Raw genomic sequence first — 19,292 nt, 5'->3', positions numbered from 1 at the left:
CTCGGGAGGCAGAGGCAGGCAGATCTCTGTGAGTTCGAGGCCAGCCTGGTCTCCAAAGCGAATTCCAGGAAAGGCGAAAAGCTACCCAGAGAAACCCTGTCTCGGGGAAAAAAAAAAAAAGACAAAAAACAAGAAAAAGGTCAGTGCCAGAAAGCCATTTGTGAAATAGATAATGAAAAGTTCCTCATCTAGAGTGAGAAAAGCCCCCCCCCCAATAAATCAATCAATCTGAGCTTATAATGTTTCTTTGCTATATAATCATAGACTTTCAAAATACTATATAAGTTTATATCTAACAAAGACTCTGGATCAAACAGACAAAACAGAGAAGGAAACATACAGATCAGTTTGTTTCTAAAAACTTTGGCTAAAGTTATTTTTCTGTAGCCATCTATGGACTGAGAGAATAGTGTAAGAGAAGCCATCTCCAAGGGTGAAACAGAAGACCTTAATCAGTACTCTGTGACAAAGGAGCTTTCCCTTCCTGGTTTTTGTTGTTGTTGTTGTTGTTGTTGTTGTTGTTGTTGTTGTTGTTGTTTTGAGACAGGATCTATGTAGCCCTGGCTGTCCTGAAGCTCATTATGTAGACCAGGCTAGCCTCAAACTCAAGAGAGATCTACATGCCTCTGCATCCTGAGTGCTGGGATTAAGATGTGCACCACCATACCTGGCTTTGCATGCGTGTATGTGTATGGATGTTTCACCTGCATGTGTGTCTGACTACCACATGCATGCTCTGCCCAAGGAGATAAAAAAACAGTGTTAGAGTTAAAGATGGTTATGAGTTTTCATGTAGGTACTGAGAACTGAATCCAGATCCTCTGGAAGAGCAACTAGTGCTCTTAACTGCTGAGCCATCTCTCTAGCTTGGAACATTTCTTTCTTTTTCTTTTTCTTTTGGAGACAGGGTTCCTGTGTCTCAGGGCTAGCCTTAAACCATAGTTGAGGATGACACTGAATCTCTAATCCTGCTGACTCCACCTGGGATTTCAGGCTTGGAATACCATGCCCAGTTTTATGTGGAACTGGGGATCAAACCTACACCTTTATACATGCCAGGTAAGCATTCTCCAACTGAGATACATCCACAGTGGGAATAATTCTTACTGCCTATATAGAGAAAAGTGCTACACCTCTTTCTTCAACGGTTCCCCAAATTCTCATTTTATTCAATATAAAAACAAAACAGCTACATAAGACTAACCAAAGATGCTGAGTATGGTGGCATGTCTGCAGTCTCAGAGGCACATGGGAAGCAGATGACATTTGTGACCATCTTAGGAAAAGTTACAAAAAGCTAAATTATTCAGGCTTGGTAAGGAGGTTAGAAAGCAGATACTCTCGTATTCTACAACTAATATACATGAAAGTCCTAAAATTTGGCACAATCTCTATGGTCTACCAATTCTACTCAGAAAGTTTATCCTTGTAAATTAATGAAGACACATATAAAAATATGTATAAGGTTGCTTGATATGACATCATCAATAAAACAAAAGTCAGTAACTTCCTAAAAATAAATGACCAAGGGACTAAACAAAATTTATGACATGTGATATAAACTATACAATCACATACATTCATTTACAGGAGATAATTAAGTTTTTGTTTACTTGTTCTGGTATTTTGAAATGGGGGGAGTATCTCACTATATTCTTAAAGTTGGCCTTGAACTCCTGGGCTCAACTGATCCTCCTGTCTCAGCCTTGCTAGCAGGCTGCACTGATTTTTATTAAACTTTTTATATTCAAATTTCAACATGCACTCTGTATCTTTTATCTAATATTGTTTTTTTCATCACTTGTCTACCTATAAAGCTGCTGGAATTTCAGTGAGAAGATGCATGTGAACATCTTATTACCATGCTGCTTGGAACACAATCAGTGACTGAAAAACAGTGACTATTGACATTATGGTTTCATTACTTTCTCTGTAACTTAGCAATATATATTGTGTCAGATGGGACACAGTTGTGTTTATTTGCTTTTAAGATAGCTATTGATGGGATGGCAAGATGATTCTAGGTACTTGCCACCTAAGCTGACAACTTGAGTTCAATCCCCAGGACCTGTATGGTGGAAGGAGAGAACTGACCCGACAGTTGTCCTTTAACTCCCACAAGCGTGTTGTAGCGTATGTGAGTGTGTGCGGATGGATAGTGCTAGAGCTCAAGTACTCCCTACCATGTTTAAGACCCTGGGTATGGAGCCGGGTGGTGGTGGTGGTGCACACTGGAATCCCAGCACTCAGGAGGCAGAGGCAGGCAGATCTCTGTGAGTTCAAGGCCAGCCTGGTCTGCAGAGCTAGTTACAGGACAACCAAAGCTATACAGAGGGACCCTGTCTCAAAAAAAACAAAAAAAAAAAAAATTTAAATAAATAAAATAAAGACCCTAGGTGTGATTCCTACCCCTACCAGAAAATAAAAACATGAATAAACAACTAGAGAGAGTTCTTATGCTTTTTAAAGCTGATAAAAATATTACACACACACACACACACACACACACACACACACACACACACACACACACACACGTAGAATGCTGTAATGGATTCAACACAATCAAGAAGATTCAAGAAGGATCAACATTTGGCTTCCCCATCCCATTTATATTCCTACCTACCTCCACTCACCCAGATAATTTTGAAGTAAACCCTAGTATACATTAGAGATGTCTAGGTTTTTTGTTTTGAATTTGTTTTTGCTGATCTGTTTTGTTTTTTAAACAAATTATCATTCCATAGTCCAGGCTTCCCTTGAACTCTTAATCCTCTTGCCTAAGCTTTCTGAGCACTTTGATTTATACGAATGTACCACCACACACAGCAGAACATGGAGTTTGTTTTTATTATTATTATTATTATTATTATTATTATTATTATTATTATTATTTTGGTTTTTTCAGACAAGGTTTCTCCGTGTAGTTTGTTTGGTGCCGGTCCTGGATCTCACTCTATAGACCAGACTGGCCTAGAACTTGCAGATTTCCACCTGACTCTATCTCCGAGTGCTGGGACTAAAGGCACGTGCCACCGCTGCCCAGCTTGTTTTTATTTTTTGCATGTTGCCTAGGCTGGGCCTGAACTTAGCATATAGATCCTCCTTCTCCTCATTTCCCAAGCTACCATGCCTGGTTCAGTCCATAGGTTTTGAAATCCTGAAACAAGGTTTTAATTTTTCAATTCTTTATCAGCTACTTTGCTTTGGTTTGCAGAGGTTAGCTACATAGCCTCTGCATAGAAGTGCCTAACAGCCACGCAGTGAATGTAAGGATGGTTTTGTTTTTCCCTGGTGGTTTGTTCTAGATAGGTCCCTCCCCCTCATCACTACCTTCCCCTCTCCCTTCTGGCTCACTTGGTACTTGTAATGAGTCACCATGGTTACCTATACCTGAGCGATTTCTACTACCAACTGTTTATTTCAGGCAGAATACTAACCCTTCAAGATGTTCAACACACTGAAAAGATGAAGGGTGGGGCTGGAAAGTACTGGCTCAGGACTCAAGTCGGGCAGCTTACAACAGCCTATGACTGCGGCTCTCAGGGATCGATCACCTTCTGGCCTCCACAGTCATTTACACATCAGTGTCATATACACACATACACAAATAAAATAAATCTAAAGATGATCAAGGATGAAGCAAGCTTGAAAAGTTTACAAAGGTTATCCCTGCAACATATTCTGTAATATAAAAGATACAAGTCATTCAGTAATGCATTCTGCTTATTTGATTGAAAAAGCTTTCATTTTTTTGATTGATTTATTTTCTTTTTAATGTGTATGAGTGTTCTGCTTTCATGAATGTATGTGCATCACATGTGTGCTTGGTGCCCACAAAGGATACCAGAACTCCTGGAACTAAGAATCTGGAGTTATGGATGGTTGTAAGCCACTATGTGGGATCTGGGCCCAGGTCCTCTGCAACAGCAACAAGTGTTGTTAACCACCAAGTCATCTCTCCTGCCCACAAAACTTGTATTTTCATCTGCAATTTACAACTCAAAAAAAAACCTAGAGTTTCACAAGACTTGCTTGGGAATGTTCACACCAAATCAGTGCTTATAAAGCATGTGTTCACAGGAATATTACCCTCTCAAGAAAACAGCAAGAGCTACTCATGTCTTACAGTCTTTAATCAGTTTATGTGGCCACTTACATCTATCTATATCACAAATGATCTCCCAAACTGGAATCTTTGCCCTAGATGTTTAGAGTACCTACACTGTGTGGGCAATTATGTGCTCAATGAGCTTCTGCTGACTGAGCATACCAGTTGGACCAAACATGACTAATCTCAACCATGAATGAAATCACTAATGTTGCTGCAACTGAATCTTTGAGATATTTTACATTTCTTAGTAATAGCTCCTAGAGGATTGAGAAAGTGCCTATCAGATTGCTAAAACGTCAGGAGTTCCTAAAGATTCTCTTTGACACATGACACATTTATATACATCTGCTAAGTTAGCCATGGAGATGACCTATGTGAGTTCAGCATCATTTTTTATTCCTCCCTTGAGCCTCTGGCCCCTCCTTTATGCTTAGATAGGTTGAGAAGAAATACTAGATAGGGGAATCAAGTTCAGGGTATAATATATGATTGGTTCTTCTTGCCATGGAAAACAATACACTGGAGTCAAAGGGCAAAGGTAGCATTTTTATATAGGAAAGACTGCTCTAACAATGTGACAACTCTAAGGAAGTGACAGTGACACACCCATTTGGTCCAAACCATTTCCAGGTTAGGACAGGAAGAGTTGCAAAGACCCTGAGGCATGTGGGTGCTGGGTATCAAATCCGTGTCTTCTGGAAGAACAACAAGTGCTCTTAATCACTGAACCATCTCTCTAGCCTGTTTTTTACTTTTGTTTATTAATTTTCTTTTATTTTCAGCACTAAGGTTTGAACCATAGGCCCTTAAAGAATCTAGGTAAGTTTTCAACTTTTAAACTTTACTCCAGAGCTAATTTGGTTTTTTTTGTTTTTTTTGTTTTTTTTTTTTTTTGTTTTAGACAGGGTCTTCTACTGTCCAGGCTGACCTTGAACTAGCTTATACAGCTGAGGAGGACCTTAAAGTCCTGCTACCCCTGCCTCCACCCATTAAGTAATCAAAGGATTACAATGGTTGCCACAGGGCAGTTGAGTATGGATTTTTTATATGCTCCTGCCTAAAACCTTTCTCTACTTAAAAAAAAAAAAAAAAATTAACTACAGGGAATACATGCTCAAATTTATAAATTCACTGCTTAAAACTAAAAATATCAGGTACATTCTCTTGGGTTGATAAAGATAAAGAAATCTTGGCACTTAAAAAATACTAAGTAATCATAAAAAATTATTCTATATATGATTCCCAGCACCACATAATGATTTTCATGTAAATATACTAAAATATTATGTGAAAAAGACAATAGTACATATATGACCCCAAGGTTTTAATTTTTGCTGTGTATTTATTTTTCTAGTGTTGAGGATCAAACCCAGGATCTTGTGCTTGGTAGACATCCTCAGTGCTGCTTAATTTTTTAAAAGACTCTGTATGAATAAATTATATTAATATATAAATACAGTCATTTAGGCAGCACATATAAATAAAATTTCTCATAGGCCAGGTATGGTGACACATGTCTTTAATCTTATAAAGCAGAGGTAGGAGGATATCTGGATTCTATGTCAGCCAGGGCTATATCGTGAGACCCTGTATCAAAAATAAAATAAATAAATGCCAGGTGGTGGTGGCACATACCTTTAATCCCAGCACTGAGGAGGCAGAGCTAGGCGGATCTCTATGAATTCGGGGCCAGCCTAGTCTACAGAGCAAGTTCCAAGACAGGCACCAAAACAACACAGAGGAACTCTGTCTCGAAAAACAAAAATTAATTAAATAAATAAACTATATATATATATATAAATAATGTTTGGAATTCAGTTTTCACTTTCTATCCTGATGTGAGAAATTGAACTCAGGCTTTGAGCATGGTAGGCAAGTACTCCATCTTGGAGTCATATCTCCAACCCTGGAAGTCAGCTTACTAGCTGGAAAAAAAACCCTACTTCTATTTCTATTATGTATTTCATCTTGATCAGAAGACTTCTTCCTCCTTTGTGTGCTGATATAGATCTTGGGAGATTTAGACAGGATGATCAGAAGTTTAAGGCCAGCCATTTTGAGGCCTGCCTGGGCTATATGAAACCCTTTCTCAAAACACCCAAACCTAAAAATAAACAAACATTCATCCAAAAAAAAAAAAAAAAAAAAAAAAAAGAAGAAGAAAAGAAAAGAAAAGAAAGAAAGAAAGAAAGAAAAAAGACTTCCTCCTGAGAAGCCATTCATGGACTCCTCCCCAAAGGCCTCTGCCCCAAGGAGAATAAAGTCCCAGACTCTGTGAAGAGTCAGGCACCAGTGCCTTAGTACAGGGGAATGGCCGAATCCCCAGCTGACAGGCCGCCCTACTCTCCACCTGGCTGAAGACCCATGGTTAAATTAGAAGCTCCACAGTCCCCACCAGGGCAACAGGGAATGGCCTTTGTTTTCTATAAACAGACATGGAAAAAGTCCGGTTAAAACAGTCTGTAGAGGAAGGAAAATAGAAACCAGGCAGTGGGGAATGCTTCATATTCCTAAAAGCTTTTTTTTCGTTAACACATGGTGTCTGCTCCTCTCTAGTCACCTATTTATCACTCCCCTCCTTAGAGAAGGGAAAGAGCCTGGCTGCCTTCCTAGTGCCGGGTTTTGTGGCTGGGGAAGGGGGAGGGAGGAAGGAGGGTGCTCTAAGCATGATGCAAACCATTTGGAGCTGAGTGAGAGCACTGCCAACACAAGCTGCACTATTTAAACAAGTGAGGAAATGATCGTATACACAACATGCCAGTGAGCGTTCCTCGCTTTCGCTCGCTCGAGCTCTCTCTCTACACACACACACACACACACACACACAGGAAATCGAGAGGGATTTTTTTTCAGTACACAGAGCTGGATGTCAGCGGCTAAAAGGTCGATATTTTCCCTTAACACCCTTCTCAATGACTTAATCATGTTCCGTTTGCACAAAAAAACTTCCCAAGAATAAAAAAAGTCTGGAGAATTAAGAGAACGGGTAAATGGGGAGGGATGTTTGGCCTGAGGCTGACCTTATCCGAGGTTTTCTCCACGTAGCAGGGGTCCTGAGGGGCAGCCAGCAAGGGGACAAAGCCAGAGAGGAGCCGATCCTCTTCCAGGATAAGAAGGGTGAGGTCATCATCCGGGTCCTTGTACAGTGGCACCTCAGACTGATTCACTGCAGTCAGTATGTTACAGAAGTCAGCCAGTGTTGACCACACATCCACAGCAACCCTGTGAGAAACAAGAGGAGAAAAGAAGAGCAGCTCTAAAGAGATCAGTGAAAGTGATCTTAGTGCTTTGGGAACAGAGAGGTACTTGCAACCAAAGCTGTAAGGCTGGAAGTTGCCAAGAAATACTATCAAAAATGCAATATGAAGCTGTGCCCATGAGCCATCTGGGGTGTACTGCTCTATGTAAACCTGAAATTGATTAGGAGAGTTTTAATCCTAACCAGAGAGGGGGTTAAAGAATTTTGAGACTCAGTTGTCTAATGCAGGTCACTTACTCAAGCACTCTGGCACCCAGTGCCTAAGGCAGCTCCCAGAAGTCCCTTTCCTGCACAGTCAACCAACAAACTGGGCACTAGCCTCTCTCCTTCAGCCATAGCCACATTGGGAGCAGTCACACTGTGTAGTCACATGGGTTTCCTTCTTATAAATACTTTATAAATGTATTCTCTATATGAAAGCAGTAAAATGAAAACATGTCCAAGACAATCCCCCTTCCTGTCCTGCCAGTATCTGCCCAGGAAGGGAAAAGCCTCTTGCTTACTTCACTGTCGCATGCCTTCTTCATTCTTTCACCCGTACATTAGACACAGGATGACTAACCATCCTGGAACATCCCAGTTTTAGAATTAAAATTATCACATCCCACAAGTCCTTAGTCTGATATAAACCAGGATGGTTGGTCACCCTGGTCCCACATCACCAGATTCTGGTTGAACCTGAGAAGAAATGCTCAAAACACAAAACCTATCTCTCCATTTAAAACTCCAAGATATAACTCACTTTCTCCAGAAAAGATTCTAACCCAGGAGAGTGAAATATAGGAGGTACCCTACAGATGCTGAGGTGTAAAATGTTAGGAGAGTTGTAAAAAAACAAACAAAACACAAAAAAAAAACTCTTCAGGAGAGAAGGAGGACAAAGAGGCAATATGCCAAGAAGTTCCAAGTGTCACCCTGAAATCTCCGAGGGGTACGGTCCATGAACTTACCTGGTAGGGAGGGTCTCAGACCTAAGTCATCCAATCCCTACCCCCAGATGACAAGAACACACGAGGGAGACTGTGGACTGGGGATGAAGGAGGGGCTGTCACACCGACCCCAGGTGGAAGGGGACTGAACTAGTTTATTTGGTGTAATCACTACACTAAGGAAAGGCAATGAAATGAAACATCTTGTTTTCAAGAGCGTCCTGGGAACCAGGCAGAACACAGTCCCATTAATCACACAACGGCACATAATCAACATACGTGTACTGCAGAAGTAACTGACTTCCCAGGCTTTGCCCAGGAAAAGGAAACCGTTTGGGGAGAGCCACCAGAGGGACAAGTTTCCTAAAGCCCCTCTGCATGGACACCATCAAGCAGACTCATTCACAAAGCTCCATCTTTTGGCTCAGCTGAGTTTGACTGTCAGAAATGTTTAAATATGGAAAAAAATAAACAGTTGCAACACGTTTCTGTGCAAAAATCTGCCTGGGCTCCTCTGTGATGTAATGGGAAACACGGCACTCAGGCTACCAGCTGTAGAATAAACAGAACTTTGAGGGTTAAAAGGAACTGAACTTTCCACGACCCCATCTGCAGAGAAGAAAATAATAAGAGGAATGATGCACTGCCCCACGGCTCTGATAGTTTATCCTCCGGTCCGGCTGCAGAGACAAGCACCGGATGTGATAGGGCTGCTCAGGGCTGCCTCTGAGGTTAGCACTGCCCATGGGAGACACACAGGGAGGCTCTTCCAGTTCCCCGCTTCCTCCCCCAGTGCCCTGCTGGCCACTTGAGCCCACTGCCTGAGTCTGATCCCACAGCTTGGTGAGCTTTGGCCAACAGGCACTGCTCGGCTGCAGAGCAGCAATTTGGAAAATAAACAGGAAAAAGGCCAGTGAGAAGGAAGAAGGTGAAAAGTCTCCCATCTGAATTCTTGGCTTGTAGGCCCTAGTTGGTGCTATACAGGTCAAGGCTGCTTGAGGACATAGTCAGGAATGGGGGTGTGGGCAACAGTATCCCCAGCCAGAGAGAGGTGGCAGAAAATCACCCACAGTTTCCTCAGTGGGAGGCCCCACATCCCTCTCATCCTCCCACCCTTACCATCTTGGATCCAAGAAGAAGAAATATGTGGTACCATGTGGTTCTCATTACCATGCTCTCCTGTCCCCTAAGGCTCAGATAAACCAAAATTGACTCCTCCCAGAGACGGCTTGCCACCACTAGGGACCCCTGCCCACGCCTATCTTTTGCCCATTACCACCCACCTTGTGCCAAAACCTTATGACACACTGCAGTGATGAGAGTTCTTACCCTGTTGATTTTGTAAGAAAGCGGCTGGTGCCAAAAGATATAGGAAGTGCCCTAAGTTCCCAAGTCAGAAATATAAATAAAAGTGTTCCAAGGGTCAAGCTAGACTGATCAGAATTAAGGGGATATATAAAAATGCTTCAGTGAAAAGTCAATCTTGCAGTCAGTTCAGCCTGATCTTGTTGGTACCCATGTGCCATCCTGTGACAAAGGTATGGGAAATGGACAACCAGCAAACTAACGACAACCAAAGGGGAGACCCAAAAGCCCAGGTGAGACGCCTCAACTAAAAAGCTAATCCCTGCAAGAGGACGATGAGTCTCTGGAGGCTGACTTCAACTGTGCCACTGGGCTGAGGTCAGTTCCACAGCTCAACGGTTTCCTGTCTAAGTACAAGGGGAACAGCTTGGATTTTTCCCATGTTTCTTCCTTATCCCAATAAGACGTGCCATCTAACCTTCACCTCACAGCAGCCTTTGGGCCCCAAGGTAGAAGAGAACAAAATGAAATGCTTATGGCTACGAAAGCTTGAAGACACTTGAGAATACTGTGGGGTTCAGTTAATTCCCTCTGCCCCCCTTCCTATTCAGCTTTTTCTTGAAAATGGGACTGGAGGGTAACAGGTGGGTAGGAGGGTGGGAAAGTGGGTGTGGGGACTCTCACTGTTTAGTTCAAGCTGGCTTGGAACTCACCATGTAGCCCTGACTGGCTTCAAAGCCTCAGTGATCCTGACTGCTGAGATCACATGTGTATGCTCCTATGCTTGGCTAAGACAAATTCTTCTGGATTGTTCTGGTTCAACTTATATTTTGGGGTTGCACCATAGTCCACACAATCTCACTAAAGTTAGGGTACACTCTTCACCAAGCAGACACAAATCAGCCAGAGACTATGAAACTGTGTTCAATAAACCCATTTATGGCTCCCAGAATGGTGGCAAGGGAGTCTCTCAGCAGCTGGGGTGTGATTAGTGTGCAGGGATCAGCAGTTGGAGGGTGACCCACTGGCCCAACCTCACAGAACACACCACACACCAGGAAAGCAGACCCCTGGCTGGAGTCTGAATGCCAGATCCTAGCCTGGGACAGACCAGCAATGACTAGTTAGAGGTATGCACTCAGTACCAAGGTTCACTACAGACATGCATTCACTTACTTCACCAGCAAGGGAAAAAAATAAGAGTTAATTTACTTTTTATTGCCTCAGAATTCCAAGGTTTAATGTAGCTGTCAGTTTGAGTGCAGTGCAGCTGCTGGCCGATACAATGCAGCCCAGGCAGGCCAGCCCAGGTGACTGGGGAAACACATTTCACAGAAATGAACCAACACACACTCTTGGCTGGTTGTTTGGAGGATATTGACTTGGGGAATCAGATTAACCCTTCAGGCTGGGGTTAGTTCTGCAAATAGCATTAGAAAAGCTCTTTGGTCCAGGGAACTAAGAAGCTTTGCTCTGAGGAGGGTCCAGAGTTTTCTGTGTTCCTAAAGTTCTGGAGTTCTCTCACAGAAGATGCTATACAACAACTATATGCCCTGCAAGACTAAGGTGTGAAACATATGGGGCATGGTATACCACAGCCATCATTTCCTTGCCTGATGCTCAGAAGGAGTCAGTTCTGCTATCTGCCAGGGAAAGAGTCAGGTAGGCCTGTCCTAGAGATCAACAAGCAGGACTAGGGAAGGGCAACAAGTTGAGACAGCTTGGCCAGGGCTCAGTCTTTCTGGAAAGACCAAGGAGGACTAAGCAGTCACACACGTCTTCATATTTTTACTGGGGGGAATAGGCTGACTGGTGATTAATATCAAGTACAATGACCCCATGTTACAAGCCTGCAGGGGCCTGTGGAGGTGGCCATTTCCTGTGTAATACCAGCTTGTTTAAACACTAACATTCAAACTCCACAGCTGCAGAACAAACCCGGAAAGAGTTGAGTGAGAAGAAGCCCTGCATTGTGTTTCAGAGCTATGGAAGATCAGAGAAGTAGTACAGATGGGAAACGAGTTGGGTTTTGGGTTCCTGGGGTGAAGAGATCTGGAAACAGCCAAGATGGTACAAAAGTAGGTACAAGAAAGTGGAAAGCTCACTCAGTACAGACTCATTGAGAAAGGAAAAAACAAAAAAACCAAAACAAAAACCAAAAAACTATCAAGCAAATGCTTGAAGATGTGCATTATCTGCTTTAAAAAATGCATTTCGGGTTGGGGATTTAGCTCAGTGGTAGAGCACTTGCCTAGCAAGCGCAAGGCCCTGGGTTCGATCCTCAGCTTCCAAAAAAAAAAAAAAAAATATGCATTTCCCTTTGCTGGGTTTGGGAGCCCAACTCACTGTATTAAAAGACAACATAAGACCCTGGTTGCCTTGGAATACTTCTCACTCGATTGCAGAAACAGCTTGTGTGAGCAGCTAGCAGCAGAGAGGGATCTAAACCTAACAAATTAAAAGAATAATATTTGGGCTTAAATGTTAGTGAGTTCTGTCAAAAGCCTGTCTGCAGTAGGATGAGTATATGGTTCTGGAACCTCAGTGCTAGGAACTGCAATAGGCTCTATGAAAGGGTGGAGATGTAGCTCCTTCCCTAAAATACAGGAACCACAAAATTTGAGTTTTAGATGCTGCCACGATACAAAGAGATCACTATTCCAGGAAGTAAGACAGGCAGCAAGATACCATGCTCCATGAACAAGAGATGTCTACTAGGCAAGCATAAGAACATAGGACCTAGTTGAAGACTATGCCTTCAACAATCTTAGTTCATACAAAAGAAGTCCACTGGGTACTTTGAAAGAATGCCCAGTCCTAGATCAGTTCTGTCTAGCAGAGCTGTACTACAGCAAGAGATAAGCTTTTCCTTGTTTCGAGGCAGTGAAGCTAGAGCTCCACAGTCAGTAACAGGTCACTGTAGCCTCATCCTAGGATTTCTCAAGTACCAAAGTGTCTCTCCTATCGTCATACCCCAAACTCTATCTAGGTCATAGCCTTATTTGATTTCAGTTCTCTCAAGTCATACTCGTATGTATAGCCTCTGTCACATCACTATGGTGTGTTAAACCCATCAGCACTGGGTTTGGGAAAAAGCAGCCCCTAGGGGATCCTGACATCTCCATGGCCTGAGTAAAACCCTTGGCTGCCTCCCTGGTGCGGATTCTCACGGTTCCTGCCTCTTCAAGCTTTTAGCTGTAACCACTCCAACACGTCTTCTCAGTTTAGCATACACTGGACCCAAATAACCTTAGCCCAGTGCTGGAAGTCTCTCCCTGGGGTCAGCTGCTGTGCCCTGCTAGGGTCAGACTAAAAGCCTTAGACCAACACCCCTTCCTCTCACAAAGAGTCCTGTGGGAGAAGTGGGGAGAAGACAGAGGCTCCTACCATGGGAGAGATCATGTGTGCCCTATACTCAGCACTTGGAGGAAGAGGAACCCCTTGGTGCCAGGCTGCAGTGCTGACGCCCCAAACTGGAGCCAGGGAGACTGGGTGGGGAGCCAGGGTAGCAAAGGGGCTTCCCACAGTCACCAGCACTTCCTTCAGGGAAGTGCTGATGGACTATTACTTAGTGACCTCCTAAAATGCTCTTTGGGAAGACATATTAAGTGTCCTTGAAAGGCTGCCGATTAGATTTGGGATTAGTTCTCATTCAAAGCTGCCTATGAGGGTGCATGAACTAGCTGCTGCTTTAACTCAAGAATTTCTATCTCATCTACAAGGCCAACATATGTGAGCTCCCCAAAGACACGCCCCTTTTCTCTCTGATGATGGAGCCCCAGAGGGCTCTCTAGGAGTTTTTTCAAGTATGCTCTGCAGACTGTATAGGACAAGCAATGGAAAAGCAGCAAGTCCAGGAATTTCTAGATTTTTTTTTTTTAAACAGTACTCCAATCCAACAGTGTGATAAATGCATCCGAGCTACAATTAGGAAGATATATAGCATCAGAATGCGAAGGTCTGGGCAGCCTGGTGAAACTCGGGCTCTCCAGAGCCCCAGCTATGTTTCCCATTATGTAACCCTGGTCATGGGCAGACAGCCAGACTCCAAATGAAAAAGAGACTCTGGCTTGGCACTGGTTCTATTTTCCTATCCTCACTCGGGGTCAGCACAGTGTCATACAGCTGCAGAGAAAGCTCTGGGGATTAAACCTGGGAAAGCCTCCAAGACCAGGACCTGGGTTCAAGTACCAGCTGAAAGCAATAAACCAACTGCCACAGCTGGGCTAGGTTTGGATGTTCTCAAAGTCCCCTGACTCTTTCACTTACTGAGAACTAGAGATCAAGATGAGGGAAGATTTGGCTTCAGCAGAGACTGTGAAATGAGGTAGGTTGTCCCACTGCCCTGGCTCTGCCCAAGGTCCTGGGATACAAGGAGTTCCTATGTCTAGGTTCATGTTAGACTGCTGCTCAGCTTCTCTTCCCTTGGCTGACATTAACACCTTTCCTCCTGGTCACTTGGTGAAGTAGAAAGCAGCCGCCTGCCTTTCCTGCCTCAAAAAAGTGCTGGTGTAGAAGAACTAAGAAACTGTGCTAGTTGACAGTCAAGTAGGTGGTCCCTCCAAACACTAAAGTCTGTTCTAAAATGACCAAAACCTCTATACTACTTTTTACAATGACCAAGGAAGTCACTTGCCACAGCCCACTACAATGCTCCTGCACTAAAAATCTCCGGGGATACGAAGCCATTCTATTACACCCCCTAACAGATCCTTACCTCTATGCTGACTCAGACCTACCAAATGCCACTGTGGGGAAGAAGCAAGTGGCTCGCAAACAGTCCCTGACCAGTTCCTTAGGGCTAATGAGGATCTGTCACTGTCATCCTAAGGCACATCCTATGTGCCTTCCTAGGAACAGCAGATCTCACCAGAAAGATGAGGAACACAAGCAAAGAGGAGAGAACCAAGAAGACCAATGGTGAGCTTTGGAATGCCCTAGGACAGTTAGAGACTGTGTGCCATGAATATCTAACCATACAAGGAAGGAGTGTAACAAATGAAGGGGATAAGATGAAGCAAGGATCCAACAGGTCACAAGGATCATCTGGGAGTGGGTTGCCTAGAGGAAATGCAAGAGGAAATATAGACTATCTGGTCACCTGATTGTAAGATCAGAGAAAGCTGTCTTTTCAGAAAAGAAATGTAGGTGAGGACCAATGAAAGCAAGCAAAGGGGGCCGCAGTAAGTGGAAGCCATTCCCTTCTTCCTCCCTAGAGAGCATTCCTAACCTTTCAAAATGAAGATCAGCAAGAAGGAACTTTCCAGAGTCATGGGTGTTCTGGTTTTGACCTCTAGACAATTATCTAGGCATGTCATTCCCTATGGCCTCAAAGAAGACTTCATAAAAGCCATGTCTGGTGACCTGAAGCCAGCCCAGACTACATAGTGAGTTCCAGGGTAGCCTGGGCTATAAAGCAAAACCTTGTCTCAAAAACCAGACAGACCAAATGAAAAAAGAAGAAAAAAGGTCTTCATGGAGGATGGATGAGTACAAGACCAAGTCTGAAAGGCACAGGGCCACCAAAGCTTGTCAATGACCTCAATGGGAGTATGCAGGTAGTCAATTATAGGACAATCTAGAAAAGAGGAAAAGTAAAATTCTTAATCCATTTTTCCAATGCTCAGATCGTAAGGCTAGAAAATGGAAGTACCTTCAACATTAGTCAGACCAGGTTAGCTCTGCTGAACTTAGTCCTTATATTACCATGCCTTGGGGTCAGACCCAAGGACAGCAACTGCTACTTGACACTTAAACTTGCATTCCAGAGACAGTCAGCTGCTGCTCCTGATTGGAGGAAGGGGAAAGGGAGAGAAGAGAGAACACAAGAACAAGAGGACCTAATTCCTGACCACATTGACATTTCTCCTGCCCAGATTCACAAGAGTGAATGTCCATAGCCACAAAAAATTATTTACTGGGAAGTCACATCCAATATAGTAGTGGGTCAGATTTGTTTTTTCTGTGAAGAACTCTTAACAAATGAAGCAAATAGGATTCATGTGTCCCAATACCTTCTAGTTCTACTGGAGATGTATGTAGTTCGGACCATGTGTTCAGCTACAAATTGAGCCCTTGTCCAAAGATGGCAGCAGCACACAGAACCAGCAATGGACCATTTGCTCCAACATCCAAAGGGAAAACAGGATCAGCACCTCAAGCAAATGAAACCCAATATTTCCTGTGTAAGCATCACATTTCCAAAGTCAAACAAAAGGCAGAGGGAGGGAGAGAAAGATAAAGGGAGAAGTGAAGTACTACAGAAGAATTAGCAAATTTGATGGCCCAGGACATGGGTTGATCATAGCTAAGGGATTTGTGGATGTGGGCTGAGGTGACCCAGAGAGACTCAAGCTCCAGGACAGATGGTCTGCTTCCTTGTCCCTGACAGAAGAAAAGACTACTCAGTGGCCCTTCACACATCAGAATCAGTGGCTTAGATACTTAGAAAGTTGTCTCTTTTCCTAGCTTTTTTTCTCCAAAATTGCAAACTGCCTAATCCGCATTACAGATTAATAGCCTAAAAAATTGAGACTGTACATGCTAACTCTTCAGGGATCACTGCTGAGAAATAGCTGCCCCTGGCCTGCATGTCTGTTAGTTCTTTTGTGTGGCTCCAGCTGCCCAACTCAGGGTTCAACCCTGCTCATGAGATTTCAGTCTGGAACACATTTGGAAACCTAGGAGGGCTCACAGGAAGCAAGTGAACTGTCTGATGCTGGGAGTACTGTCTACACAGTTACAAAGCTAGAGCTAGGGAAGGACCAGAGAAAGCAGGAGTTCGGGGGTGCCTCTTGGGGTGAGGTGCAAGGAAACAATTTGGAAGGAAAGTAGGCGAAGAGTCAAGACTACACAGCCCACACAGAAAGTTCAGTGACTACCCAGCAGAAATTTCTGTGGCAGCCTTCCCTCTGTGGGTCACCCAGGAGTCTAGGAAATACATATACATGGAGCCAGTCCAGAGAAACCCCCCTCTTGGTTCCCCAGCGGCAGTCGCCAAGGTGTCCATACTCTACCCTCTAGTGTTTCCTTCTCCCATAACAGCTCTGGGCATGAATAATAAGGTACTAGGTACATACACTTGTTCCAAAACACATAATCACACAGCTACAAAGCCCCCAAAACCTAAAGCAGCTTTACACAGGTAGACAAAAAAGGCAAGTAGAAACAAGTTGGGACACGTAGAGATAGACAGGAAGACATAGACAAGTCCTCATACAAAGGCTCCTCCTCCAACAGAAACATCCATGTTAGCACACAAAAGCAATCAAATTGACAAATATATCATATCTGTGTATAAACATGGACAAGGGCATGAACTTTCAAGAACATATTGAGGTGCTGGAAAGATGATGGCTCAGTGGTTAAGAGCACTTATTGTTCTTGCTTACAGAAGACCCAGATTCAATCCTCAATGCCCCACATGGCAACTCACAACTGTCTTTAACTCTAATTCCATGGGATCCAATCCCTTCTTCTGACCTCCACGGACACCAAGCACACATGCAGCACATAAATATACATGTGAGCAAAACATTCAAATACATAAAATAAACAAATGCATGAATAAATAAATCTAGAAAAGAAAAATATATTGACAAAGATCCAGACACTGGAACAGATCCCTATGGGGATGGATGAACCCCAACACAGACCCAAGGACACACACAAAAAAACCATAGACATAAATGGGCATAGGCCCAGGCTGGAACACAGCATATGGATATGACACATATAGCCACAGAATGATACACACAGACACATATAGGCAGCCAATTACAAGCATGTTGAATTGCTCCTAGACAGACAACCACACAGAAGTAGAAACACACAGAACTTCATACTTGGTACAGATAGACACTAAGACTCACAGATCCACAGACACACATGGACAAATGGGACCCTCACTGGCAAGGCTAACAGATTGAATCCAGACACAGACAAAGAAAGAACACACCTGGTTGTGCAACACTCTAGATGTAATTTATGCCAATGAATTTTTATGTAAACATAAAAATTGTTAAAATATCAAATTCCATGATATGTTTTACTTCTATTTTGAAACAACAAAACCCACAAAAAACTGCCCTATAAACACAGAGATCTATATAGACCATCTACACAGAACCACACATCCTTGGACATTGCAATACACCTCACACCAACAGTTACCCCTAGAGACACTACACAGAGACAGGGGAGAGAGCAAGGTGAAGAGACAGAAAATGAATGGCTAGAGAAGGGAGAGAGAGAGATGCACCCACTCACCCCTCAGCACACACTATATGCCACAAGAGAAGGTGGAAAACACCGAGTACAGAAGGTAACGAACAGAAATGGGACCAGTTAACAAAACTGAAAAAGAGAGAAAGAGGCAAAGTCTCACACACGCATCAACATATATCCAGAGCCCAAGCATCAGCTGCAAAGATGGTGAGCATGAACAATGTGAGGTAAGGATGAGAAAGTAGGAACAAGGACAAAGAACAAGACAGAGAACTATGGAACAAGAGAAAGGGGGAGTGTTCAAGAGAAAGGAAAGGACTAGAGAATGGGTCAAAAAAACCTAAAACATCAGAGACAAGGAAGGTGCTAAGGGAATGGAAAAATCAAGGTTCAAATGAGGAAGAAATAAGGAAGCTGTAATGGTTAGAAAGAAGCAGACAATGACTAAGAACTAGGTGGGGTAGAGTGGTGAGGGATAGGGACACAGTAAACCACGGTCACAGTATAGAAGGAACAGGCAAGCCAACTTACTGCAAGGGCAGATCCAAGGATGTGGGTGGAGGATTCCAGGTGTCTGGGTAACCAAGCATCCAATCTGACCAGACTTTCACACTGGGGAGCAGCTCCTTCAGGTCCGGGACGAAGGAAGACACCTTGATGTCATCTTGGTCATCTTGGTCCTCAGGAGAGGACAGTTGAGCTGCAGAGGCAAAGTATGAGAACTGGGCCCATGTATGCTATGGCCCTTCTGGCATGCTGGGACAGCAGCCAACTCTTAGCAAAGGGAGACTAAGTTCACAGGAGAGCTGGACTCAAAAGAGAGTCCATAGACTAGCACTTTGGGAACTCTGAAAGTAGGACAATGAAAACCAGTGAATTGGCTTTCCTCTGGAGACACCTGCTTCTGCTTCACCTCAAATCCAGTACAAGTCTCCACTCTAGCCTCCAGCTCATTCTCTTAGCATCACTTTTAACACAGTGCCAAGATGTCCCCAGAGTTCCTGCCACAACTGCAAAACTTGAACTTAATCAGAAGGAAATATCAGAAAAAAACAAATCGCAGAACATTCTACAAAATAAATGGCTTGTACTTCAATAATGTCAAGGTTATGAAGGACAAAGAGAGATAGGTTGAAGGAGACTAAAAAGATACAGTATTTAAATGCAATGTGTGATCCTGGATTAAAGCCTAGAGCAGAACCCATCCCACCACTGCCCAAAGAACATCATTACAGCTGGACCCGAGAGTACAGGCCTGTCACTCCAGTGTCAGGAGGCTAAGCCAGGAGAATTTTAGGTTTCAAGTCAGACTGGGCTACAGAGTGAATTTAAAGGCCTCTTTCTCAACAACAACAACAACAACAACAACAACAAAAAAACAGTATCAGGGAAATTCATACACATTGAATAAGGCCTATAGACTCAATAATAGCACTATATCAACACCAATTTCCTAATT

The 19,292-nt window shown here is 43.4% G+C and overlaps 1 protein-coding gene across 3 annotated transcripts in view; it reads right to left on the bottom strand.

The window, feature by feature from the left end:
• The window catches only part of Smg6 (SMG6 nonsense mediated mRNA decay factor), a 243,503-nt gene that overhangs the window by 104,859 nt on the left and 119,352 nt on the right, over nt 1-19,292 (bottom strand). For all 3 annotated transcript variants that reach the window (XM_036196843.1, XM_036196845.1, XM_036196844.1), the window contains exons 12-13: nt 18,365-18,533; nt 7,135-7,336 (exon numbers count right to left, since the gene is read on the bottom strand). In XM_036196843.1, coding sequence (XP_036052736.1) covers nt 7,135-7,336; nt 18,365-18,533 — 371 coding nt within the window. The remainder of the gene's footprint in view (nt 1-7,134; nt 7,337-18,364; nt 18,534-19,292) is intronic.

Source organism: Onychomys torridus, chromosome 8 (assembly GCF_903995425.1).
Source record: "Onychomys torridus chromosome 8, mOncTor1.1, whole genome shotgun sequence".
Classification (NCBI taxonomy): Eukaryota; Metazoa; Chordata; class Mammalia; order Rodentia; family Cricetidae; genus Onychomys; species Onychomys torridus.
The sequence above is the reverse complement of the archived record's forward strand: the minus strand, read 5'-3'. Positions and strand labels throughout refer to the sequence as shown.